Source organism: Carettochelys insculpta, chromosome 29 (assembly GCF_033958435.1).
Source record: "Carettochelys insculpta isolate YL-2023 chromosome 29, ASM3395843v1, whole genome shotgun sequence".
Taxonomy (NCBI): Eukaryota; Metazoa; Chordata; order Testudines; family Carettochelyidae; genus Carettochelys; species Carettochelys insculpta.
The window spans coordinates 8,205,102-8,232,507 of record NC_134165.1 but is presented as its reverse complement, the minus strand read 5'-3'; the positions used below and the strand labels follow the sequence as shown (position 1 = coordinate 8,232,507).

The window sequence follows — 27,406 nt, the reverse complement described above, 5'->3', positions numbered from 1 at the left end:
GTCAGGGGATGGGCTGGGAGCTGCTGGAGCTGGTGCTGAGCCCATGGTGTGAGCACAGATGACAGGGATAGGGAGGACTGTACTGAGGTGCTGTGGCCTCCCCCTGACTCAGAGGCAGAGGAGGCCGCTCAGACACCCTGGTTGGCGGGTCCAAGGCCGGAACACCCGTGTCCCGCCCCTCAGAGGGCGGCGCCTAGAGCCAGAAGAGCCGGGGCGGGGCACAAGGCCCATTAAAGGCCAGGCCTCCAAGCAGGGTGAAGGGCCCTGACCAGGTTCCTGGGTGCCAGGAGCAGGGGACCTGCCGCCCACCAGCCTGCCAGCAAGAGTTGCCCCCCCCAGCAGCCCAGGCCAGCCTGGGCAGCCGCAGCCAACCCTGCCGGTGGGCCACTACCCCAACTTCCTGGATCTATGGGGGCCCTTGCACCCGTGGAGGGCCCCCTCCCCTGAGGCCTTGCCAGGACCAGAGAGACTGCCTGGGGCTAGTTACCCTGGGGCTCCAGAAGAACAAGGCCCTGAAACCCTGCCTGATGCCCGCAGCGTGGAGGCCTCCGACCCTCCGGAGCCCACGGTCCTGCCACCAGTGAGCTATCCAATCGACGTAGAGATGTCCGACTGGCCAGAGCTGCCGAGGGCGATCTGCCTGGATGAGACCTACCAGCCTGGACTGGCGGACCGAGCCGACTGGGACCCAGCTCCGATGGAGGTCAAGGTAGCAAGTGGTCTGGAGAACACTCCCCCTGAGCCCACGGTGGTGTGTTGCGGTCTGGATCCCCACTCCCAAGCTCAGGGCATGAGCAATCAGTAGGGCCCCAGGCCGGGTTGCAGTGGAGTGGGAGGGCCTGCAACCCTGTACCCCACCTCCCTGGAGGGGCGACCCCCTCGCCTCTCCAAAACCACCCCATTTAGTGGATAGCAACGTGGCTCCCAAACGTGGCTCCCAAGCCATTTGCTTACCTGTGGCCCTGCCCTGAACTGAGGGCTGGGCTTCCAAACCCGTTTGTTTGTCTGCTGCCCCGCGCTGAACTAAGAGCTGGGCTCCCAACTGTCTGTCTGACTGCTGCCCTGCCCTGAACTGAGGGCTGGGCTCCCAAACTGTTCGCTTACCTCCAGCCGTCCCTTAAAGGGGACAAGGCCCCAGGGGCGGCCAGGCAGGGACGGGCAAGCTGTGTTGGCCCGCACCACCTAGAGGGGGCGCTGCCACGGGCCAAGGTCGCTACAAGGACCTAGCTGGCTACCTAGGAAGTGGGTGGATACAAGCTCCCCCACTGCTAACGCCCTTCCCCCAGCCTAGTGGGAGGGATTACTCAACCCAGGGACCAACTGAGTTCAGGGGACAACAAATGAGAAAACTGAGTTGGTGTTGCAGGTCACAGGGGAGAAACAAGGGACTTGGAGGGGGTCCCTGAGCAGAGAACCCGAGACAGCACCCACTGCTTCTTGAAGCTGTCTAGGGAGCCTGTGGATGCCACCGGGAGGAACTCCGCTTGGATACATGAGCTGAAGGAGGAGTGAATAATATGCCCTACAGTCACAGAGCACACTTCCCTTCCCCTCCTGTCCAGCATCCTCCTCCTGATGTTATGGATGGCCCCTTAGTGAGGGCCAGGAGGAGGTCCCACGACTCCGTGGAGCCATGGGTGGGGTGTGCGTATGGGCAGCCACAAAGCCATCAGCAGGAGAAAAGCAGCAGTTTCCCCTTCAAAGCACCGCTGCTCTCCAACTGGTAGCTTGGTGTCCCCTGCTCCTTCGACCCACGCTTGCACCTTCCACCTGCTGCCCTGCAGCTGCAGGTGAGCCTCCCATCCTGCCCAGCTACAGAGATGCCAACTCTCCCAGGCTGGACGGACCAGATACCTTTGCAGCAAACTGTGACTAGTCCGTCAGGTCTGGGAGAGGCAGCAACGCGCCTCCGCACCCCCACCAGCCACCTTCTGCCCCTGTTGTGCTCTCTTCCCTCTGCAGAGCACCTGTACCCCCTGTGCAAGGTTGGGTTCCATTACTGGACTGTGTGTTTCAGATGCTCATGGCCGGAGGACAGTTTGGTGCTCTCTGCTTTGGGCTGGACATTTGGGAAGATTTTGCCTCTGCATAGGATTTCAAATCAGAGCTGGTTTAAAAAACAATCAAAATGGGAATGTGAATTTCCTCACCCACACCAGCTCTAGTTCCATACCTGCTGCGTTCCCAGCCCCCTAGGGTGTGGAAAAACCATACCTCTGAGCAATACAGTTATACTGGCCTAATCCCTAGTGTAAGCAGCACTATGTCAGTGGGAAATGTCCCAGGAACATAGCTACTGCTTTTCAGCGTGTAGAATACCTGTGCTAATGGGAGAAGCTCCACTTTGACCAAGGATTTCAGAGTCCCTGCATGTCATTGAGATCTGTATGGGACATGTAAACACTGCTCCATGTACCCTCCCTGCCTAATTCTACGGGGAAAGGAAAAGCAAATTACAACTCTCTCTGTTGCGGTTGTTCTAGCACAAGTAAAAATGAGTAAATCAAAGATGAGTCCCACTACTCTGAGGATGCCATCCAGGCAATTTCAAAGTAAAGTGCGTGCTCACCTGAGCTTCCTTCCCCTGCACTGGGCTCACCCATGTTTGAGTGGTGAGACTGGCTGGACTGCAGTGGAGTCAAAAACCAGCCTTGGCTTGCTGCACAGCAGGATGTCCTAATTGCCTACCCCCATGCTACTCCTCTTCCTTGTCCACCTCCTCCTCCCCCCTCACTGTCACTTGGCCTGTCACTAAGGCCCCTTGGAGTGTCTCAAGGGTGGTCGTAGGGTTTCCTCTGAGGATGGCAACTCTTAGTAAAAGTGACTGATCAGTGCCCCAGTACTGGACAGCACTGCCCACTTGGCCTTCTGGTATCCCTGATGTAGCTCCTTAGTTTTCCCATGGTACTGCTCTTAGGCCCTGTTGTAGCCCTTCTCCTGCATCCCCAAGCAATCTGCTGGTAGAGGTCACTGATGTTTCTGTGGCTAGACTGGAGCTGTGCTGCACAGCCTCTTCTTCCCACAGACACAGAAGATCTGATATCTTGGCAGGAGTGCATCTAAACTAAGTATCTAGCATGGTCAACCAGGCAGTTACACTCATCAGTGAAGAGCTGCTTTGTGTGGTTGCCAAGCCAGGCAACCAGGAAGGAATCTCAAACATCCCCCAGGCTTTAAAGGAAAGGGGAAGGTTTCCTCCTTAGGAGTTTGCAGTAGTAGTGACCGGAGGGGCTATTGTGGGGATTGTGCGACAGCTGATGGAGACACAAACAGCTGACTTTAACACAGTCTCTACATTCCATTTAATTAACCTACCTTCATCAACTGTGACTTTATATCACTCATCATTAAATCAGCGCATCATGGCACTTAACGTCAGCAGGAGACAAATTTAAGTGAAGGCACATCCACAGCTGGGCTGTTGTAAACTGCCTTGCCTCAACCTCACAATAGGTGTAGACCGGGCCTTAGAAAGATATTCCATCTTGATTCAAACAAGTCTCATATGATGAACTCCCGCAGACCCCTTTGCAAATTGTTCCAGTCATTAAGTACACTCAGTTAAAAAACTGCACCTCATTACCAGTAAAATTTGTCTAGGTTCAGCTTCCAAACATCAGATTTGGAAAGCCTACAAGATTAAACAGCCCTTTTCTGTCAGAAATCTGCTCACCATATATGCACTAACAGAGAGAGATTGACTCACCTGTCTACTTTTCTTGGGATAAACTAAATAGAATAAAAACAAAAAGCAGTCAAGTAGCACTTTAAAGACTAGCAAAATAGTTTATTGGGTGAGCTTTCATGGGACAGACCCACTTCTTCAGACCATAGCCAGACCAGAACAGACTCAATATTTAAGGCACAGAGAACCAAAAACAGTAAGTAAGGAGGACAAATCAGAAAATGATAATCAAGGTGAGCAAATCAGAGAGTGGAGGGGTGGGGGGGGGAGGTCAAGAATTGGATTAAGCCAAGTATGCAGACGAGCCCTTATAGTGACTCAGAAAGTTCCCATCACGATTTAAACCATGTATTAATGTGCCGAATTTGAATATAAAAGCCAGCTCGGCTGCTTTCCTTTGAAGAACGGTGCGAAAATTCTTTTTCAGTAACACACATACCTTTAGTAACACAGAGGAAGCCGTGCTAGTCTATACACTATCAAAACAAAAAGCAGTCAAGTAGCACTTTGAAGACTTGCAAAATAGTTTATTAGGTGAGCTTTCATGGGACAGACCCACTTCTTCAGATCATAGCCAGACCAGAACAGACTCAATATTTAAGACACAGAGAACCAAAAACAGTAAGCAAGGAGGACAAATCAGAAAAAGATAATCAAGGTGAGCAAATCAGAGAGTGGAGGGGTGGGGGGGAAGATCAAGAATTAGATTGACCCAAGTATGCAGACGAGCCCCTATAGTGGCTCAGAAAGTTCCCATCATGATTTAAACCATGTGTTAATGTGCCGAATTTGAATATAAAAGTCAGCTCGTCCACTTCTCTTTCTAAAACAGTGCGATAATTTCTCTTCAGTAACACGCATACCTTGAGGTCATTGACAGAATGCCCCATTCCATTAAAATGTTGACTAACTGGTTTGTGGATCTGGAGTGTTTTGATGTCTGTTTTGTGCCCATTAACCCTTTGTCTAAGGGAGTTAGAAGTCTGTCCAATATACAAAGCATCTGGGCATTGTTGGCACATGATGGCATATATGATGTTAGTAGAGGAGCATGAGAAAGTGCCCGTGATTCTGTGAGTAACCTGGTTAGGTCCAGTGATGGTATTTCCAGAGAAGATATGTGGACAAAGCTGGCAGCAGGCTTTGTTGCAGGGAAAGGTTCCAGGACTGGTGTTCCCGGGGTATAGGCTGTGGCTGTTAGTAAGGATCCTCATGAGGTTGGGAGGTTGTCTGTAGGAGAGAACAGGCATATCACCCAGGGCCTTCTGGAGTGTAGCATCCTGATTAAGAATAGGTTGTAGGTCTTTAATAATTCGTTGCAGTGGTCTGAGTTGGGGGCTGTAGGTGATGACCAGTGGTGTTCTGTTCTTGGCTTTTTTGGGCTGATCTTGGAGTAGCTGGTCTCTGGGTATGCGTCTGGCCCTGTCGATTTGTTTTTTTACTTCTCCTGGTGGGTAATTCAGGTTTATGAATATTCACAGGGCCAGACGAATACCCTGAGTCACTATAGGGGCTCGTCTGCATACTTGGCTTAATCTAATTCTTGACTTCCCCCCTCATCCCTCCACTCTCTGATTTGCTCACCTTGATTATCTTTTTCTGAGTTGTCCACCTTGCTTACTGTTTTTGGTTCTCTGTGCCTTAAATATTGAGTCTGTTCTGGTCTGGCTATGGTCTGAAGAAGTGGGTCTGTCCCACAAAAGCTCACCCAATAAACTATTTTGCTAGCCTTTAAAGTGCTACTTGACTGCTTTTTGTTTTGATAGTGTATAGACTAGCACGGCTTCCTCTCTGTTACTAAATAGAATAAGCTTCCATGGCTTGTCAGTACAAGGCAGACCTCCAATCATCATTGTAGTGCATCTCTGAATCCTGTCCAACTTGTCAACATCCTCTTTGAAGTACAGACACCAGAACTGGGCATGGTATCCAGTACTGATGTTACTAATGCCATATCCAGAGGTAACATGCACCCCTGCTTCTACTCACCATGCCGATACTCGTACAACTAACTTTTTCCCCATCACAATGTACTGGGAGCTCATATTCAGTTGATTTCTTCCCTGGTCCCTAAAGATTTTTCAGAACCCTATTTCCAAAACGCAGTCCTCTGGCCTATATGCATAACCAGCATTCTTTAATCCTATAAGTCTGACCATTCACTGGACTGTGTTAAAACCCATATTGTCGAAGTGAACTCAGTTATTTTGTACTCTGTAGACCTTGTCTTTCCGTATCATCCCTTTGCATTCCACCAATTTTTGTGTTAGCTGCAATTTTATATGCAATAATTTTATGCAGGAAAGATCCCAGTAGGACCCCTTTATTAGGGTTGATCATGCTTTAGGCATGGGGCTGGACTAGATGACCTCCTGAGGTCCCTTCCAGCCCTAGAATTCTATGGTTAGGAAAGCCTGCATTAGAGGATGATGATTTCCCCATTTACAATTACTTTTTGAGATCTATCAGTCAGTTTGTACTACATTAATTTTGTAGAGCTCTAGTTTTTTCATCAAAATATCATTCAATACAAGTCAAATTCCTTATAGATGTCTAAGAATAGTATGCCAACAACTACGTTACTCAACCAACCTTGCAAGTTCACAAATAAAAAAAGAAATGTTATCAAGAGTGCTTGACTAGATCTACTGTCCATAAAACTATGCTGATTCACTTGAATTCTGCTGTCATCTTAATTTTTATCAACTGTTCCATAACAGTCTATCCATGATTTTGCTTGAGATCAGTGATAAGCCAAATCATGGCATAGTATTAGCCTTTTTGCCTCTGTCCTTAAGTGTTACAAACAATATCAATATTGTGGCTTTGATCACTCCTTGGCCAATTCTTTAATACTCTTGGGTGTAGGTATCTGGCCCAGCAGATTTAAAACTGTTTAATTTTAGTAGTTGCCGTTGAAACATTCAGCTTAACTACTTTGCCCTGACTTCCCTCCCGCACCCGCCTCTCTCATCATTAAGTATCTCTTGTTTTAATAGGCTCCAGTTACCTTTCATTTTTCGATCTTCATGGTATCAGAATAAGAATGCACAGGAGGACTACCAGTTCCTCTCATTGTAAGCAGAATCTGAATGAGCTCTCCACTGACATCTAGTGATTAGCTGTGGAAGACTTCAGGAGTTGATCTTGTCTGCCTGGGTCCACCCACTCTGCCTTGGTGCTCAGCATGATGGGATTGCTTGCCTAAATGATCACTTTTGTCTGGTTTTGGAACCTCAGTTTTCTTGCTACTGGAGCAAGAGTGATAAAGTGTTGCTACCCTTGTATAAATCAAAGGCAGCAGAACTGTACTTGGACTCTCCTGATTGAGGTATGTCTCTTTCAGGGGACTGAGCTGGTTTCATGTATTGTTGAAAAGGAACCCCTAGCTACTGAATTCATAACATAAGAACATAAGAGGCTGGTTAGGCCTCCGCTGGAGTATTGTGTCCAGTTCTGGGCACCGCAGTTCAGGAAGGATGTGGAGAAATTGGAGAGGGTCCAGAGGAGAGCAACAAGAATGATCAAAGGTCTAGAGAACATGACCTATGAAGAAAGGCTGAAAGAATTGGGCTTGTTTAGTTTGGAAAAGAGAAGATTGAGGGGGGACATGATAGCAGTTTTCAGGTATCTAAAAGGGTGTCATAAGGCAGAGGGAGGGAACTTGTTCTTCCTTGCCTCTGAGGATAGAACAAGAGGCAATGGACTTAAATTACAGCAGGGGAGGTTCAGGTTGGACATTAGGAAAAAGTTCCTAACTGTCAGGGTGATCAAACACTGGAACGAATTGCCAAGGGAGGTGGTAGAATCTCCATCACTAGAGATATTTAAGAAGAGGTTAGATAGATGGCTTTCAGGGATGGTCTAGAAAGTGCTTGGTCCTGCCATGAGGGCAGGGGGCTGGACTCGATGGCCTCTCAAGGTCCCTTCCAGTCCTACTCTTCTATGATTCTATGATTCTATGACTGGCCATTACTGGGTCAGAACAAAGGTCCATCTATCCCAGTATTCCATCTGCTGACAGTGGCCAGTGCCAGGTGCCCCAGAGGTGGTGAACCAAAGACAATAATCAAATTATTTGTCTCATGCCATGCATTTCCAGCCTTTGACAAACAGAGGCCAGGGACACCATTCCTACCCTCTGGCTAATAGCCTTTTATGGACCTAACCTCCATGAATTTATCTAGCTCTTCTCTGAACTCTGTTATAGTCCTAGCCTTCACAGCCTCCTCTGGCAAAGAGTTCCACAGGTTGACTGTGTGCTATGTAAAAAAGAACTTTCTGTTTTTAGTTTTAAACCTGCTACCCATTAATTCCATTTGGTGTCCTCTAGTTCTTATATTATGGGAACAAGTACATAACTTTTCTTTATTCACCCTCTCCACACCACTCATGATTTTATATACCTCTATCATATCCCCCATCAGTCTCCTCTTTTCTAAACTGAAAAGTCCCAGTCTCTTTAGCCTTTCCTCATATGAGACCCATTCCAAACCCCTAATCATTTTAGTTGTCCTTTTCTGAACCTTTTGTAATACCAAAATATCTTTTGTGAGATGAGGAGAACACATCTGTATGCAGTATTCAAGATGTGGGCATATCATAGTTTTATATAGGGCCATTAAGATACAGTCATACCCCGAGCTATGCCCATTTGGGCTACGAGAATTCACATTTACGAGCAGCTAGATTTAAAACCACAACTTCGCCTTACGAGGCATTTCCTTGAATTTACGAGTACCTCAGTGGGATGTGGACACCCTGTGGTGGGAGAAAGGCCACAGCTCTAGACAACAGCTGCCCGCAGCTGCATCTCGCCCGGCGGTGGTTTCCCAGAGCCCCCAGCCCAGTCTTTACCTGTGGCTGGTCTGGGTCTCCGACTCCACGCTGCAGCAGTGGCGTGCCCCGGTCCAGCCGGCGGCCGTGGGCTCCCAGGCACTCCTGAGAGATGTGGCTGCTGGGCACGCAACCCATCCCGACCCCGCCCCTGCCATTTGCGCCCTGGGTGGCTAGGGGGCCGCCACCCCCCGCCCAGCACAGATGTGCCTTGGCTGCCGCCGGTGCGGCCTCTCTGCCACACAGCCCCACACAAGTCCCCACGCAGCCCCACACGCAGCTACCCAGCTTTGCACACCCCTCCCAGGCGCTCTTTGATTTCCATTCCTCTGTCCCTGAACCTGGGACAGCCCCCCGGCCGCCAGCTCTGCTCCCCAGGACGCACTACCAGGAGGACTTTTCTGAGTTTCGCTGTTGTATATGTAGTTGGTGCGTGTTACATTGAGTTCTCCTCTCAGAGTAATCACAGTTTGATAGTTTATAGCAGTGATAATCTTGTGCATCATGTCCCCTAAAATGAAGAAAGTGCTGAAAAAACCAAGTAATGAACTAGAAAAGCCAAAAAAAGACAGAAAAGCCATACCTCTAAGTGTAAAATTGGATGTGATAAAGCATATCAATGGCTACGTCTACACGTGCCCCAAACTTCGAAATGGCCATGCAAATGGCCATTTCGAAGTTTACTAATGAAGCGCTGAAATGCATATTCAGCGCTTCATTAGCATGCGGGCGGCAGCGGCGCTTCGAAATTGACGAGCCTTGCAGCCGCGCGGCACGTCCCGACGGGGCTCCTTTTCGAAAGGGCCCCGCCTACTTCGAAGTCCCCTTATTCCCATGAGCTCATCGGAATAAGGGGACTTCGAAGTAGGCAGCATCCTTTCGAAAAGGAGCCCCGTCGGGACGCGCCGCGCGGCGGCAGGGCTCGTCAATTTCGAAGCGCCGCTGCCGCCCGCATGCTAATGAAGCGCTGAATATGCATTTCAGCGCTTCATTAGTAAACTTCGAAATGGCCATTTGCATGGCCATTTCGAAGTTTGGGGCACGTGTAGACACAGCCAATGAAGGACAGCGTAACAAAGATGTGATGCAGGCACTCCATTTATCTTCGTCTACAGTGCGTACCACCTACATGCAAAAGGAAAAAATATTGAAAGCTGCTGAGACTGCTGTTGGTGGTGCAAGTTTAACAACGTTGTCTTTGAGTAGGCGCCCCATTATGCAGAACCTTGAGACATTTTTGTTGCAATGGACAGAGAATTCGGTGAAATGCCACATGACTCTTAGCTTTCTTCTTATAAGAGGAAAGGCACTATCACTGTGTGAGCAATTGAAGGCGCGGGCAATTGAAGAGGGTGATGAGACGGCCAAGGATGTGAACTTTAAAGGCAGTGATGGATGGTTCAACTGTTTCAGGAAGAGGGGACTCTTGCATAGGCTCAAGGTTACAGGTGAGGCAGAATCTGCCGATTTTGCAGCAGGCAGTGCTTGTCCTGAAAAGCTGAAGAAAATTATCCAAGAAGGCAGCTACGCGAACAAGCAGGTTTTCAATATGGACGAGACTGGCTTGTTTTGGAAGCGAATGATGTCTCATACCTCCATCTCCAAAGACGAAAAGCAAGCCCAAGGACATAAAGCCTCTAAAGACAGGTTAACATTGTTGCTTGGTGGCAATGCTGAGGGCGACGTAAAGGTCAACCGTTTGCTCGTATACCATTCGGAAAATCCACGGGCTTTGAGAGGTATCGATAAGATAAGCCTTCCAGTGATTTGGCGTTCAAAGAGAAGTGCATGGGTGACCCAATAAGTGTTTCTAGACTAAGTGCAGAGTTACTTTTGTCCTTCCGTCGAAAAATATTGCAAAGAAAATAACCTAGACAACAAAGCACTTTTAATTGTCGACAATGCTCCAGGCCATCCAGCAACAATTCTTGATTACGGTAGCAGTGTTCAGGTTGTATTTTTGCCTCCAAACACAACATTTTTGATACAGCTGATGGACCAAGGTGTCATTGCAACATTTAAGGCTTATTATATGCAGAGTGTGATGAAGTATCTCGTTGATGGGTTGGACAAGAGTGACACGGTGACGGTCAGGGAATTATGGAACAATTACAACATAAAAATGGCCATTGAAAACATAGCAACTGCTTGGGACAAAGTGACAGCGAACACTATGAATGCTGTTTGGAAAAAGCTTCTTCGTGAGGCTGTGCATGGCTTTCCAGGTTTTGAATCTGTAAACATGACAATCTGTGATGACATTGTACAGCTGGCAGCAAAAGCAGAGTTTGATGAGGTCGACACTGAAGATGTGCAAGAGGTGTTGGAATCTCACTCTGAAGACCTGATGGATGACGAGCTAATTCAACGAGAAGAAGAGAGTTTGAAGGAGGAGGCTGAACATTTGAAAGAAGGGAAATTCAACAAAGAGGAAGAACCAGTAAAAGAATTTGGCACTAAACAGTTACGCAATTTGTTCTCCATTATCAGTAGTGCTTCTGCTTTGCTAGATGAAAACTACAGCAATGTTGAAAGACCTTAGAAAGCTAAAATTCTCTTGACAGAATCGATTGAATGTTACAAACAACTGTATGATAGACAGGTGTGAGAAGGCAAGCAGACAAGTATTTTATCATTTTTTCTTCCAGCCATCCCTGCTGCTGCTGCTGCTGCTGCTGCTGGTACTTCTGCCACTTCTGAGGCTCAACCTTCAACCTTTACCATCTCTCGTCCTCCCATTGCAATGGAAGAGGAAGAAGATGATGACCTTGACGATCCAGAACTTATGGAGTGTGAAGAATGCAGCCACTCTTCATCCTTCTCACCTTTGCCTTCATTTTCTACTCCATTCACACCAATGCCACCATCATCAACCAACGAACAACAGTGACTCTCCTCACAGTCTCCGTCACCTCATCTTACTGCCTTTCCACACGATGTCAACTTGTTCGCTGAGTGTGATATCATTTGCATTGTTTTCATTGATTTCTTTTGTCTTTACTGTTCTGTTCTTTTTTGCATTAAAGGTTGAATCACATAAACACTGAGTATCATATGTATGTTCTGTTTGTGAGCGTAGTCTTAAGTGTACAGTGTATAATAGCTACAAAAGAGCTTAACGAGAGCAGGTAAACAGCCATATTATAGAGTAATTAATGAAGGGAAAATGCCTTGTTAGGTTGTGTTATGATAACTAATGTTAACTATTGAAGTAATTGTGTTTATTTTAATGGGCTCTGGTGTTGTTTTAGCATAAATGGGTGTAAATTTTGGGGCTCAGGAACGCATAAAATTTTTCCCATTGAATTTAATGGTAATTACTTTTTCGACTTACAAGAATTCGCCCTAAGAGGAGTTTTTCAGGAACGAATTACCCTCGTAAGGCGGGGGAAGCCTGTATCCTTCCTCTTATTCTCTCTCCCTTTTTTTAATAATTCCTAACATGTTTTTCTGACTGCTGCTGCACACTGCATGTATGTTTACAGAGAACTATCCATGATAACCCCAAGATCTCTTTTCTGATTCGTTGTAGCTAAATTAGCCCCCATCATATTGTATGTATACTCGGGATTATTTTTTCCAATGTGCATTACTTTACCCTTCAGTCCTTGTTGCAGCTGGCTCTGACTGATGGAAGGGTTACATAATGAATGCCAACGTTTTCATTCACAGATCTCAAAACACTGAGCAAAGGAAGACCAGTGGGGAACATTTATCCAAGTTTTCTAACACCGTTAGTGCTCTAGCAGAAGAATATGCTGCTTTTAGTCCACCGTCCTGCTTTCTATGCCACCTCATTCCACATGCCAAATGCAGTGTCCAGAAGAGTATTAGCACTGCTTACCAAGCCCCCAGAGCTCTGATAGGTTAGGTGGCAGGCAGTCAGGAGAAACTGTCCAGTCTGCTCCAAGAGACCTAGCTGGCTGAAGAGCTGGCATTAGCAACCAGCTCAAGAGAGAACCTGAGCTCTGCATAAGGGGAAAGTGACTCCTTACATTTCCACTTGCTGGGAGATTGGCCTGGTCAAAGTCAATCTTCCGGGGCTCAATTTCATGTGCCTAATGAGGACGTGAAAAATTGAACTATCAGGGCTCAAGAGTTGACCCCTGAACTTATCATTCTCACAAGGAGTAAGGGAGGTCGATGGGAGAGTTTCTCCAATTGACCTCCATCAGTGAGGATGGCCAGATAAGTCAGTCCTAGATAAGTCGATTCCAGCTATGCAATTGTCATAGCTGGAACTGCATACCTAAGATTGACTTTCAGGTCTAGTGTAGACCTGCCCCAAGAGCCAGCCAGTCTGGCAGAGATCCAACCCAGGAGAGGATACTGGCCACAAGGATGGATGCATGCATGCATGCATGCAGGAGTGAAGTTGAAGGAGCAACTAAAGGCTGGTCTGTGGTCTGTCAACCTTAGTTTGTGGCAGAGTCCCTTCTGCTGATCTAAGTCACCTGTAATATTGACTTAACTATTCCACCTCTGTGAGAGGCATAGGGCTTAATTCAGTGTTGATGGGTCAACAGAGAGGCAGTGTAGCTGCAGTGGTATGTAAATCAACTGAATTGGCCTCCAAGAGGTGTCCCACTAGGCTGAATGTGGTGAATCTTTGTTTGCCTGTGGGGAGCAGGGACAGCTCTGATACAGCCATAAACATATTTACATCTACAAAAAGCTCACATGGAATTTGGGGGAGAAGTACTACACCAGAGACATGCAGCAGTGCCATGTGAAAAATCTAAGCACTTTAGCTGGAGTACCAGAAGACGAGGCAGGTGAACAGTCATTCTGGGTCCGCACCACAGACATGCTACTTCTACGATGATCTGCATTTCATTCTCAATGGCAACTCCACCTGTGGCAGGAATAGCAAACTGGTTCATTGCCTAGCTTGAGATACCAATTCTGTTCTGACTGGCTGTAGCCACTACAAATTACAAACCAGTGACTCTAGGCCTGGAACCAGCCCCTGCAACAGTCCTTGCTGCCAACTCTGCTCACCTATCTACACCAGTGACATCATCACAGGACCTAACACCAACTATACCATCAGGGGCTCCTTTACCTGCACATCGACTAATATAACATATGCCATCATGTGCCAGAAATGCCCCACTGCAATTTACATTGGCCAAACTGGACAGTCTCTCCATAAAAGAATAAATGGACACAAATCAGACACCAGGAACAGTAATGTACAGAAGCCTGTGGGGGAACACTTCCGCCTCCCTGGACACTCAGTGGCAGATTTAACGGTGACAGTTCTGAAACAAAAAATTTTTAAAAAATCAAATGGAGAGAGAAGTCTCTGAGCTGCAATTTATTTGCAAATTTGACTCCATTAACCATGGATTAAACAGAGACTGGGAGTGGCTCGCAGCTTACAAAGGTAGTTTCTCTACTCTGGGTGCAAATCTCCCCCCATTAGACTCTGACAAAGGCTCACATCCCCCTGTCTGATCTGATTTGTTTTTTCCTCTTTTGATAAGTACTGTTGATACTGGGCCATTTCTACCTTGCTGAACAGACCTTGTCAGCTCTGGCCCTCTCTCTTACTGGGACCCCACTCTTTAAATACCTCTCTGAAACCACGCCCCCCCCACTCATGCATCTGATGAGGCGGGTCTTTGCCCACAAAAGGTTATGCTCCAAAATCTCTGTTAGTCTATAAGGTGCCACAAGACTTCTTGTTGTTCTCATAGAATCATAGACTCCTAGGGCTGGAAGGACCTAAGGAGGTCATCTAGTCCAGCCCTCTGCCTAAAGCAGGATCAACCCCAACTAAATCATCCCAGCCAGGATCCTCACGTAAGGTGAGTTCTACATTCCATAGATCCTCCTGGTAGCCCTTTTCTGCACCTGTTGCAATCTGACTTCACCTTTGTTAAACGTGGGAGACCAGAATTACACGCTGTATTCCATGTGAGCTCTTCCCAGTACCTTGTAATAGCCCTTCCCTACCTCTACTGGAAACGCCTTGCCTGATGAATCCCAGGACTGCATTAACCATTTTCAAAGCCTTGTCACACAGTCATTCTGTGATAGACTTACCCAGGCCTTTCTCTTCCTATATTGTTTCCACCTGATATGTTTTCTGGTTATAGCAGAAATATTCGGGCTGTATCTACACTTGGCCAAAATTTCAAAAGGGCCATGTGTGATGGGGTTCTGGGGTCCCCTAAGCTCTGCACCCTGTCCGCAGGCAGGAGAGTCTCTCACTCAGCAGGAAAACAGCGGGTTTATTAGCCGACAGGACACAGCATCGTACAGAGGAGTCAGTGCAGCAGGCAGAGACAGCCAGTCCAATTCATGTTGGGGAGAGGAGGCCCTGAGGGGGCCCCAGAGCCGGGGCCTTGCCCCCTCCTTGGTCTCTCTCTCCCTCAGCCCAGACTAACTGCTTCCAACTCCCAGTTTCAATTCAAACCCCTCAGGCTCCACCTCCTCCTTTGTCTGCAGTACAAAGGTGTTACCTGGTTGTTAGGGTTACCCTCAGCAGGAGCCCCACACCCTCTGTGAGCCACTCACACACACACAGGTATCCCCCACTCCATCACATCTCTCCCCCCTTCCAGACCGAACTGAGCGGGGTCACTCAGCCAGTGACCTGGGGAAGTTTGGGGCCCTCCCCTCGTGATTGGGCATCGGCTGCACCCTCAGTGCTCCCCTTGATGTGCACCACCTCCATGTCATAATCCTGCTGGGAGAGGCTCCAGCTCAGGAGGTTGGTATTGGCCCTTTTTATGTGATGCAGCCAGGCAAGTCCCTTTAGTTTCCTCAGGTTGGTTGTTCTCCCTGCTTCTGTCTCTGGTCCATTAGCCATGTTCTCAAGTCGAGCAGGCAGAGCCCATACAGATGCTGCAGCACCAACAGATTAAATAGGTTTTTTTTAGTCTGGGCCCTGCCCTGTCTGACCACCAGTTCATACAGCTGCTTCAGCCAATGTTTGGAATTCAGTTACAGTCCAGTAAAGGAAGGTACAAATGCTTCCACCTTTGGCATTTAGCCAGACCACCAAAATGGTTGTGTGCCTCAGTTTCCCCTTCCATGCCACACAATAGGTTTGGAATGTTCCTTCTTATGTGAGAGGTTGCAAGACTAGTTACAGGGAACAATGGTGACATTTCAGAGTTACAGACTTCTTCAACATACAACTCATGCTTTTACATTAATGTCATTATGTTACATGGCTTTTTCCAAACATTTAGTACATGGTACAATTTTACAGCTTTTGGTAGCAGCACCCCTTGGTTACAACAGTTAGCATGAGTAACAGAACAACCCCATTGCAACTGCACATTTACGTTGCTCTTTGGTAGACCACAACCTTTGTGCAACATCCTTGAAAATTTGGTATTTTGGGGATAAATGGCTGAGGCCTTTTTTAGCACCATTAAGTTTTAATCTTCTCTTTTGCCCCCTGGGGTGGAAATTTGATCTCTCTGGCTGTGCCCTCCCTTCTAACAAGAGCTGGGCCATTGATGATCTCAGGGAGACGGCCCCCTCCCAGCCAGCCTGGAAATTTGCAAACCAAACTGCTTTTTGAGAGTTGTTTTGTGAGTCCCAGACGCAGAATCCACATGGAGGAATTCCTGTTTATCCCTTACTGGCCCACCAGGACCACAGCTCCTTTGTCCTTCCCCCTCCAACTACTGCCTCCCCATGGAATCAGAAGTGGAGTCCAGTATAAGAATATAAGTGTTTTCACCATCTGGAGATGGGGAATTGCTGGCCCTCTCCTGCATTCTACAGAGACTGACTGTGCAGCTGTTTTACTTGGTTCTTACAGGGCTGCTTACACTACCTGATAGTTTTTACTTTACTTGCATCAACTTCCAATTCCTGAGAAACTTTTACCCTGCCTGCTTTGGACCCTTGCAGAGCACAGCCAGTGGTTTCATACTCAGGCAGGTCCTGGCCACCAGGAGCTGAAACAAACTTCTCCCCAGGCAAAGGGTTGCTCTGGTGCTTACAGACAAGCACCTTTCCTGTTCACTCTCCTCCACCTCACTCCCATTTTCTGCAGTCCCCACAGACGGGTCAGGAAAAGTTTCAGGGAAATTCTTTTCCTCAAGAGCTCCCCCAAACAACAACTCACCCCTGTCTGGCTTCACAGGGGCACTGCTCCCTTGAGCCACAACCAGCTCCTGGGTTTCACCTACACCCAGGATCACTTCTGGCCCATTAGGCAGATTCCCATGTAATCCCCCTCCAGGCAGACAGCCAGTACCACCGGACAGAAGGTCAGGGTCCCTTTCCTCCCTTCTGCTACCAGGTCCTTTATCGTTATCACTCAGCGTAACTTCATTGCCCATCTGTTCTTGTGTCCTGGCGAGAGGATGACTCTGGTAGGACAGAGTTCTCTCACCCCCTCCCAGTAACACCTCAGCATCAGGCAAAGAACAAGTACCAGAATCGTTTGGTCTCTGGGATTCCCTGATGATACTAACTGGATCAGACCGAGTTAAAGCATCATCCCCCCTGAGAGACACAGAGGTAGGCCCACTTCCCATCTGGGCTTCAGCTGCCCTCAGATCCAGCTCTGGGATCTTGGCTCCATCTCGAGCCCCCACAGGCTCAGGCAAAGGATTCACTTCCCCAGAAGCAGAAGCACTTTTCTTGCACCAAGGACCAGTGTCCTTAGCAGGGATACCACCTGCCCATCCCAGAGCCATTCCCTCTGCTCCAGCCCCCATGGCTGGATTCAGAGACACACCTGGAATGCTCTTTTCTGGTGGATCCTTCTCCAGCCACCCTAGGCTGGGGAATCCTCCTCAGACAATGGGCTAGTTTCCTCATTGGCACCTTTTCCAAACGCAGGCTCTGCTCTCTCCCCAGGCTGCTGCTGCTGTTCAACACAGACAGACAATGGGAGACACTCTCTCCTTTGTCCCAGCCCCCCGGCTGGTCTCCACACACACACACACACACACACACACACACAGAAGGTGAAGCAGCTTCTCTCACAGACAACTTGCCATTCCCAGTGGATCAGCTGCTTTCCTGCACAGACACACAGGCACCTTCCTTGGCCCAGGCCTGGAAAACTCTTCGCAGGTCTGTCTTGGCCACTAGTAGATGATGGGTTGGAATCGCTCCTTCCCTCCTTGAGCTGCGGCAGGCCACTCGGTTCAGAACTCCATGCAGTCCAGGGTTCCCTGCCCTGATCCAGGCTCACCTCTGCAGGATTATCCCCAGCCCTCAGCTCCGCCACTGCACATCCACGCTGCCTTGTCCAGCTTCTTTAATCTCAATTCGGTTTCCAGGTGCTGCCACTTCACAGCGGAGTTGCTCAGCGTGGTTGCAGGCTCTCAGGCTGATACCCTCTGCACCCCACGATTCCTGGAAGAATCCCTTCAGTGTGCCAGGCTTCTTGCGGGTCACAAGCTGCCCAGGGTTAGGCCGTAGGCCCCTCTGCCCTCTGGGACCGACTCCAACAGACTCCCAGCGGAACCCCTTCTTCAGTGTGACACCCGCTCTCAGGGACCATGAGCACACTGTCTTGGGAAAGACTCATTCAGCGTCAGCCTCCTCAGGGGTCACTTGTTCCTGGGGGTTGGGCTCTCGGCCCCTCCACCTTCTGGGACCGACTCCAACAGATTCCCAGGAGTAACCCCTCCCCGGGTGTGACACCCCCTCTCGAGAACCACGACCACAGTTGCTTGGGTTTGGCCGCAGGCCCCTCCGCCTTGGGGAACTGCACCTCACTGCCCTTCAGCACACCTGGGTCTCGCAGGCCCCACTTCTTCCGGGGCCCCGGTCACTTACTGCTGAATGCTCCATCCTCAGGGTGCAGAACATCCCACTCCTGACACCAGTGTGATGGGGTTCTGGGGTCCCCTAAGCTCTGCACCCTGTCCGCAGGCAGGAGAGTCTCTCACTCAGCAGGAAAACAGCGGGTTTATTAGCCGACAGGACACAGCATCGTACAGAGGAGTCAGTGCAGCAGGCAGAGACAGCCAGTCCAATTCATGTTGGGGAGAGGAGGCCCTGAGGGGGCCCCAGAGCCGGGGCCTTGCCCCCTCCTTGGTCTCTCTCTCCCTCAGCCCAGACTAACTGCTTCCAACTCCCAGTTTCAATTCAAACCCCTCAGGCTTCACCTCCTCCTTTGTCTGCAGTACAAAGGTGTTACCTGGTTGTTAGGGTTACCCTCAGCAGGAGCCCCACACCCTCTGTGAGCCACTCACACACACACAGGTATCCCCCACTCCATCACACCATGCTAATGGCCAAATCGGAGAATACTAATGAGGTGCTGAAATGAACATTCAGCACCGCATTAGCATGGTGCCGGCTGTGGCAATTCGAAAGTGCCACTTCTCGACCGTGCTCGGCTCGTCTACACGGGGCCCCTTTCGCAATTCCTATCAGCTGATAGGAATACGGGGATTTCAACGTTGGTGGGGTCCTTTCAAAAATGACCCCGTGTAGATGAGCTGTGCATGATTGAAATGTGGCACTTTCAAAGTGCCATGGCTGGCAGCATGCTAATGAGGTGCTGAATATTCATTTCAGTCCTGTACTAATATTTTCTGATTTGGCCATTAGCATGGCCCTTTTGAAATTTTGGCCAAGTGTAGACATGGCCTTGTTGTTAGTCCCACAAGGCAGGACCATACACATTGCATTATATAATTTCTCTCCCTATCATTTGCTCCATTTTTTCTAGGTCATCTAAATACTCTTGTATGCTGTTCTGGTCCATCTCTCTGTATTGGCAACACCTCCCAACTTCATGTAATCATCACACAACTTCATGCACATTCCCACATTTTATGCCAAGGTCGCTAATGAAAATCCTAGAATCATAGGAGAACTCAAGAGGTCATTGAGTCCAATGTTATATAAAATTTGTCCCAAGACTAATCCTTTAGGAACTTCACTAGTAGCCTTCCTCCAGCCTAATAGTTCACTTTTCAGCAAGGACTATTAAAGTCTCACCTTTAACTAGTTCTTTAATCAACTTTCAGTCATAGAACCATAGGGTTAGAAGGGACAACAAGGGTTATCTAGTCTAACCCTCTGCCAAGATGCAAGCCTTATCATTTCTAAACCATCCAACACAGATGGCTACCCAGCCTCTTTTTTGAAAACCTCCAATGAAGGAGCTTCTACGAGTTACCTAGGTATATGTTTTGTTGTTCTACTGTTCTTATAGTTAGGAATGTTTTCATGAGGTTTACCCTAAATCAGCTATACTGTAGTTTGAACCCACTGCCTCTTGTCCTGCCCTCTGTGGCAAGAGAGAACAATTTTTCTCCATCTTTATATATGGCAGCCTTTCAAGTATTTGACAAATGCTGTCATATTTCTCCTTAATCTTCTCTTTTGCAAACTAAACATACCCAGTTCCTTGAGCCTGTTGCTCAAGTGGCTTGCGCGTGATCATCTTTTCTCTTGCCTCTGGATCCTTTCCAGTTTCTGTGCATCATTTCCATACAACAGTGACCAAAACTGGACTCAGTAATCCAACTAGGCCCTAACCAGTGCTGAGCAGAGCAGTATTACCACCACCACCATCACTCTTGACTTGCATGCTATGTCCTTGCTAATCTAAACCAAAACCACATTTACTTCTGCAACAGCACTGCAGTGTTGACATCCATTAATCCCCTCTTTCTCCAATTAAATTAATAATTTCCTATATAAAATGATATCACATGCTTTACTGAAATCCAAGTTGATTAGCTCTAAAGAGATCAGGTTAGTCTGACACAATCTAGTTTTTGGATAACAATTATTGTTTACCCATATGTTTTTAAGCACTCTTTATTTCAAAATATGTTCTGTGGTAAACCCGGCGGTAGACCGTTACCTGGAAGCTTCCAGAGCCTTCTAGAAGGACAGTATACTGGGTCTATTTGGAGACCAGGGAGTGGGCGGGCAAAAAGGCCCCTCTTACTAGAAGAGGAATCCCATTAAAAAAAAAACCATGGCCCCAACAGAGTGCGGGGGACAACTGAAGAAAAAACAGGGATGGGAGTGAAGTCAAAGATTTAAAATGAGGGAACCAGAAGGGGACACCGAGCAGAGAACCCCGGACAGGGCCCACTGCCCCTCAAAGGTGTCGAGAGAGCCAGTGGACGCCGCCCAAAGGAACTCTGCCCGGATTTGTGAGCGGAGAGTGGAGCGGAAATAGGTCACACAGTCGCAGGCTTCCCCCCTGCCAGCCTCCTCTCCCGAGTGTTATAAATGGCTACCTTGGCCATAGCCAGGAGGAGGCTGATGAGGAGGTCCCACAACTTAGTGGGGCCACGGATGGGGTGTGCTAGAATGAGGAGGTGCAGGGAGAAGTGCAGCCAGAACCTCAGCAGGAGGTTCTGGAGGAGCCGGAAGAGGGGCTGCAACCTGACACACTCGATGTAAATGTGTGCCAGGGTCTCCCTCATGCCACAAAAGGAACAGGTATCCGGGAGAGGGGTGAACCGTGCCAGGTACACGCCCGTGCTCACTGCCCCATGCAGGATTCTCCAGCTGATGTCCCCGGCAGGCCGCGGGACCAGGGAAGAATGAAGCCTGGCCCACCGGGGCTCCCAACCCTCCGAAGATGGTAGAAGGTCCCACCACTTGTGGTCTGGGCGGGACATGAGGGTGGGATAGTGGAGCGTGTGAAGCACGAGCGTGTACAGATGATGTCGGGGCGCAGTTTGAAAGGGGACCAGCTGCAAGGCGTGCAGCTGGCTGGGATGATGCAGGGAAGTGGGGTGGGAAGGCTCACAGAGCCAGGGGCCTACGGAGAGATCCGGAGGGCCCGGAGTGAGAGGGGGGCGGGGTGCACCCTCTCACAAGACCCGGCGCAGGTAGATGTGAGCAGCGGGTGGGAAGGCGGCCTCCACCTCCTTGAGTACGCGCCGGGGAGAATGTAGGATGGAGAGCCCCATGCGCCGGGTGAGCACCGGGGCCTCCATCCAGTCTCCCCGGCTGTAGTCCAGGAGGTCTCCAATCCTGGTGATTCTACCGAGGACCAGCCTCCGGCACACCGCAAGGGACTCCACCGCCTGCACACGGAGGTACGGGTTGTGTAGCAGGGGCTCCACGAGGAGGTATTCTCCCGCGGAGGCCCCTAAAGACCTGGAGACTGAGAGCAGCCGCCAGGTGCGGAGGAGGTGCTGGTGGAAGGCCGGCAGCTCTGAGAGGTCTCGCGGATGGCCTCTCAAAGGCAAATAAAGGAGCTGCCGGTCGTATCGGAGCCCTCAGAAGCGACGGAGGAAAGCATGCGCCAGCGTGCTCCATGCCGGACTATCTGCACTATTGCTGTTAAGGAGTCTCTGCAGGGCCTGGAGGCGGAAGGCATGGACCTGAGTGCGTAGGCAGGTCAGGCCCTGCCCTCCCTCCTCCGGGGGGAGATGAAGAATCCCTGCAGGGACCCAGTGCGGTTCTGGCCAAAAGAACTCCAGAACTACCTTCTGGAGGGCGGCCAGGAAACCCAGGGGTGGGACAAGGGTGTTGAGACGGTGCCGGAGCATGGACAGGACTAGTTTGTTAAGCACCAGTGCCCTCCCCTGTAGGGAGAGGCACTGGAGCAGCCCCGCCCACGTCCGCAACCACTCAGCCACCCTGCCCTCTAAACCCTGCCAGTTTTCTGGCAGAGAGGGATGCGTGGCAGATAGAAAGATGCCTAGATAGGATAGGAGACCCGCGCTCCATCGAATGGCCTGAAGCGCGGGTGGGAGGTGGCCCGCCTGCCACCCAGCCCCAACCACCAGGCCAGAACTCTTGACCCAGTTGACCCGGGCAGAGGAGGCTGCCGAGTAAATGGCTTGGCAGGCCTCCAACCGCACCAGGTCTCCCGGGTCCTGGACCACAAGGAGTACGTCGTCGGCGTACACTGACAGAACCAGCCGCAGCTCTGGCTCACAGAGCACCAAACCCGTCAACCTTCATCGAAGGAGACGGAGGAAGGGCCTGATGGCCAGAGCAGAGAGCTGGCCTGACAGCGGGCAGCCTTGACGCACCCCTCGCCCGAAGCTGACCGGAGCGGTCAGGATCCAGTTAAGCTTGACCAAACACTCTGAGGCAGCGTACAGCACCCGGAGAAACCCGATGAAACGGGGTCCGAAGCCGAAGGCCCACAGAGTCCAATGTTATATAAAATTTGTCCCAAGACTAATCCTTTAGGACAGTGGTCTGGGCAGCAGCCGGAGGGGTGTCGGGGGAGGGCAGATGGGAATAAGGGGACTTCGAAGTAGGCGGGGTCCTTTCGAAAAGGAGCCCCGTCGGGACGAGCCACAGAGTGGCGAGGCGCGTCAATTTCGAAGTGCCGCGGCCGCCCGCATGCTAATGAAGCGCTGAATATGCTTCATTAGTAAACTTCGAAATGGCCATTTGCATGGCCATTTCGAAGTTTGGGGCTAGTGTAGACACGGCCCATTACCTTTATTAAAAGTTAAGGCAAAACATTAATTTAGACATTGAGCCATGCTGAGATTATTTTTAATTACCACCATTACCCTCATTGTTTTGTAGTCCCACTTCATTCCTTGTTTTCTTTATATTACCTTTTACTAATTGATTTTGGTGTACCTTGCAAGGTCCAACTGTGCTTGGCTTTTTTCAGTGTTCACTTTTTACTTACGCATTCAGACATCTAAGAGGTTGTTTCCCTTGCTAATCTAGCCCATTCCTTGTGGGTTTTTCCTTTCCCTTAATCACCTATCTGAGGGATTTGCTCATCCAGTCTGTCTGCAATCCTTCCCAGTGATTATTTCTCTTGATCTGGGATTCAGACTTTCTGCAACTTTGACTTAAATAATTCCAAGCCTCCTCCACAGTCAGATCTTTGAGTTCATTGGTTCACTTCTCTATGTCCCTTAATTTTTTAAAGGTTGCTCTTTTGAAAACAAGGACATTAATTGCAGACTAGCTTTGTTTATTAGACAATGCAGTATGGGAAGAAACTGGCCAGCCCTCAGTGGGGAAAGAATTGGTTAAGGGCTATTTAGAAAAACTAGACATACACAGATCCCATGGGTCTGGATTTAATGCATCCAAGGGTACTGAGTAAGTTGGCAAATTTCAATGGAGAACCTTTGGCCATTATTTTGAAAACTCGTGGAGATTGGGAGAGGTCCCGGATGACTGGAAAAATGCAAATATAGTGCCCATCTTTTAAAAAGGAAAGAAAGACAATCCAGGGAACTATAGACTGATCAGCCTTACCTCAGTACCCAGAAAAATCTTGGAGATCAAGGAATCCATTTTGAAGCATGTGGAAGAGAGGAATGTGATCAAGGGTTGTTGTCAACATGGATTCACAAAGGACAAGTCATGCCTGACTAATGTGATTAGCTTCTATGATGAGGTAAGTAGCTCTGTGGACATGGGGAAGTCAATGGATGTGATATACCCCTCGATGTCAGCAAAGCTTTTGATACTGTCTCCCACAATATTTTTGCCCATAAATTTAAGAAATATGGATTGAATACATGGACTGTGAGGTGGATAGAAAGCTGGCTAGATGGTGGGGCCCACCAGGTAGCGATCAATACCTCAATGTCTGGTTGGCAGTCAGTTTCAAGTGGAGTGCCCCAAGGATCCGTTCTGGGGCCAGCATCATTCAACATGTTTATCATTTACCTGGATGAGGCGATGGACTGCATCCTCAGCAAATCTGCGGATGACACTAAGCAAGGGAGACAGGTAGATACATTGGTGGGCAGGGATAGGGTCCAGAATGACCTAGATTAATTGGAGGATTAGGCCAAAAGTAATCTGATGAAGTTCAGCAAGGCCAAGTGCAGAGTTCTGCAATTGGGAGGGAAGAATCTCCAGTATTGTTACCGGCTGGGACCCGAATGCTTAAGTAGTACTACAGCAGAAAAGGACCTGTGGATTACAGTGGATGAGAGGCTGGATATGAGTTAACAGTATCCTTGTATCCTTGTATCCATACCTTGTATCCAAGAAGCCTAATGGTGTATGGGGGTGCAATAGGAGGAGCATTTTCAGCAGATCTAGAGAAGTTATTATTCCCTTCTATTCGGCACTGATGAGGCCACATCTGGAGTATTGCATACAGTTCTAGACCCCTCAGTATAGAAAAGATATGTATGCAGGTCCAGGGGAGGGCAACAAAAATGATTAGGGGGCTGGAGTACATGACTATGAGTAGAGGCTGAGGGATCTGAGCTTATTTAGTTGCAGATGAGAAGAGTGTGGGGGGAGAATTTGATAGTAAACTTGAACGTCCTGAAAGGGGGCTCTAACGAGGATGGAGAGAGGCTGTTCTCAGTAGTGACTAATGACAGAACAAGGAGCAATGGTTTAAAGTTACGGAGTGGGAGGTGTAGGTTGGATATTAGGAAAAATTATTTCACCAAGAGAGTGCTAAAGCACTGGAATGTGTTTACCTAGAGAGGTAGTAGAATCTCCATCCCTAGAGATTTTTAAGTCCTAGCTTGATACAGTCCTGGCTGGGATGATTTATTTAATGTTGATCCTGCTTTAGGCAGAGGGTTGGACTCAATGACCTCCTAAAATTTTTGATTTAGCTTCAATTAAATAAAACTTGTGATCACTCAAAAGTTGTTCTCCACAACCAATTCATCTCTGATGTCCAACTGGGTACAGTCATTTTGCTGCCAATCTCACATACCTGACTGTTACTGTCAGTGGCAATTGAATCTTTTTCCTAGATGTATGCTTAGAGTTGGCCACATTGCAATGCATGCTTGTGCCCAGTTCACCAAACAATCCAGCTTGCTCTGTGTCAGTGTCCTGTCCTCTTTAGTATGCACTGCTCACTGCAAACATTATCAATTATGTTTTTGTCCTAGTGATTGATGAAAATGTTAAAACACTTTAGAGCCAAGAACTGACCCCTGCAGAACCCCCTTCATAAACTACCTCTCAGTTATGATTCTGTGTTTATAACTACATTTTGAGACTCATCTGTTTGCCAATTTTTGATCCATGACATAGCTTTCTGTCTCTGTTCACCATCTTTTAGACATTGTCTGTAAAAGCCAGGATCAGTATTAGCCTCCAGGAGCAATTAGGGGAATTTTCAACAACTTAGGGAGCAGGTGACTCCTAACTTCTGTATCCCATCCCTCTCTTCTTTGCTCTTGAAATAGGACTGGCCTAGTATTAGGAAATCAGGGACGTACAGGATGCTTCCAGAGAAAACTGTGGGGTCTTTACATATCATCACATTGATAAAATCATATTTTGTAAACCTTCCACCTTAGTAGGATGATGAACTCTACAGTTCCTTACTCTGAACAAGAGATGATGCAAAAGCAACAACAGGCATTTTAAACCGCAGCAGTGGAAGTCTTCAGATAAAATAGACCTGGGGGAGCTAGTCTGACTCTATACTATTGTTGATGGCCACTAATGCCTTTAACCCCTCCACTTGAATTTGCCTTCTGTACCTCCCCACTGACCTCCAAAAGCCTGTCGCCAAAAATCTGCTCAGCTTGGTGGACCATAAGCCCCTGAAATAGTGTTTTAGAACCATGAGATGTCACAGATGTTGAGCCCTAATGTTTCCTGTGGCAATGGGTAAAGTTGATCATTTCCCAAACATTCATAGGAAACAATTTCTTCTTTCCTTGCTATAGCACAGCTATGCTCTGAAGCATAGACTCCAGATCACTGAAAATCTCCTGTTTCTTCAGTCTGCCTCCCTTACAGTTAGCTCTCTTTGTTTCTCTCTCACATAGAAACTAGGCCACATACAAAATGCACACAAGGCCACAGTGGGAAAGGGTCTGTTAAGGGCAGGTAAGAGAAGTGCATATATATGCGCATATATCAGCAGGAAAAGGCTGCTGTGCCCACATAACTTATCCTCTGTACTTCTTGTCTCTTAAACACAAACCTGGTAAACTATGGAGCTGACTGTTCCTTCCATCAGATGTTAATCTGGGATTTCCAAAGAAGGTACATGTCCTTTAGGGGTCCTTTAAAACACTTCAACGGGGACTATACCTTGTCAATACTAAACAGAAAGATGTCCTCTAAGATTCATGTTGTATTGCAGAATATTTGTTTTCCTTTTCTGAGCCTTTGAGAAGGTAAGAAGCCTTCCACCCTGCTAAAAATCCCCAATCTGCTCAGTTGCACAGGTGTGCCTGTTCAGAAAGCCAAGACACTCCAGATTTACAGGCCTGTAACTGAGACTCGCATCTTGTCCACTGTAGCTGACAGTGACATTTCACTCTTTCACATACATCCAAAATTCAGCACAATCCCAACCAGTGCTCAGTGTTTTTCACACACTTAGTCCTTCCTTCACATATACACTGTATGTTGCCTCTGTAGGCTGAAATGAGAGAGGAGCCCAGGACCTACCCACAGTGGGGGAAAAACACCTACCATGTTCAAGGTTATTACTCTGCAGGCAGAAACACACATTTGCATAAGACCTGACAACAGGACAATAGGCAGCAGGCTACTCACCCTGATTTAGTCCTTGCATTCAGAGGAATTAACACCCTTGAAGATGAGGTCTCATTGTTAAAGTTGTTTCTTAAGGGAGTCAGTTGCTTTCACAAGATCAGAAGATTCACTGAAGTTCAGTGAGAGAGAGAGAGAGAGAGAGGGGCACGCAGAAGGGGAGGGACTGAGAGAAGGGCCCAGAGGCCGTATAGAATGACAATGGAAGGAAATGCTTTATCAAACCTAGAAAGCCTGGCCAACCAGGCCCTGAGAATGTAGGGGTGGGGGTGGAAAAGGCATGCAGAAGAAAAGTTGGCTAAACTGTTCAGGGCTTCTCCCTGGGACACACAGCACCCTGTCCACTACCTATCCCTCATACCACACACACAATGCAACATGATGGAAACTGGCAGTGGCAAAGCTCTTTTTTGATTAAGCAAAAGAGAAGTTTTGGCATTTAAAAACAAAAACAAAAAGGATTGGAACCTAAAGCGCTCACTGCCT

The 27,406-nt window shown here is 48.4% G+C and overlaps 1 protein-coding gene across 5 annotated transcripts in view; it reads right to left on the bottom strand.

Moving 5' to 3' along the window:
- Nucleotides 1-27,033, bottom strand: part of HDAC7 (histone deacetylase 7) — a 241,923-nt gene extending 214,890 nt beyond the window's left edge. For 2 of the 5 annotated variants that reach the window (XM_074979489.1, XM_074979491.1), the window contains exon 1: nucleotides 26,924-27,033. Coding sequence is in view for 1 of the 5 variants with exons in the window: in XM_074979487.1 (XP_074835588.1) it covers nucleotides 26,924-26,942 (19 nt within the window). In the remaining 4 variants the exon portion in view is untranslated. The remainder of the gene's footprint in view (nucleotides 1-26,923) is intronic. The other 3 variants (XM_074979487.1, XM_074979488.1, XM_074979486.1) reach the window with 3 other exon arrangements.
- Between the last annotated feature and the right edge of the window lie 373 nt (nucleotides 27,034-27,406).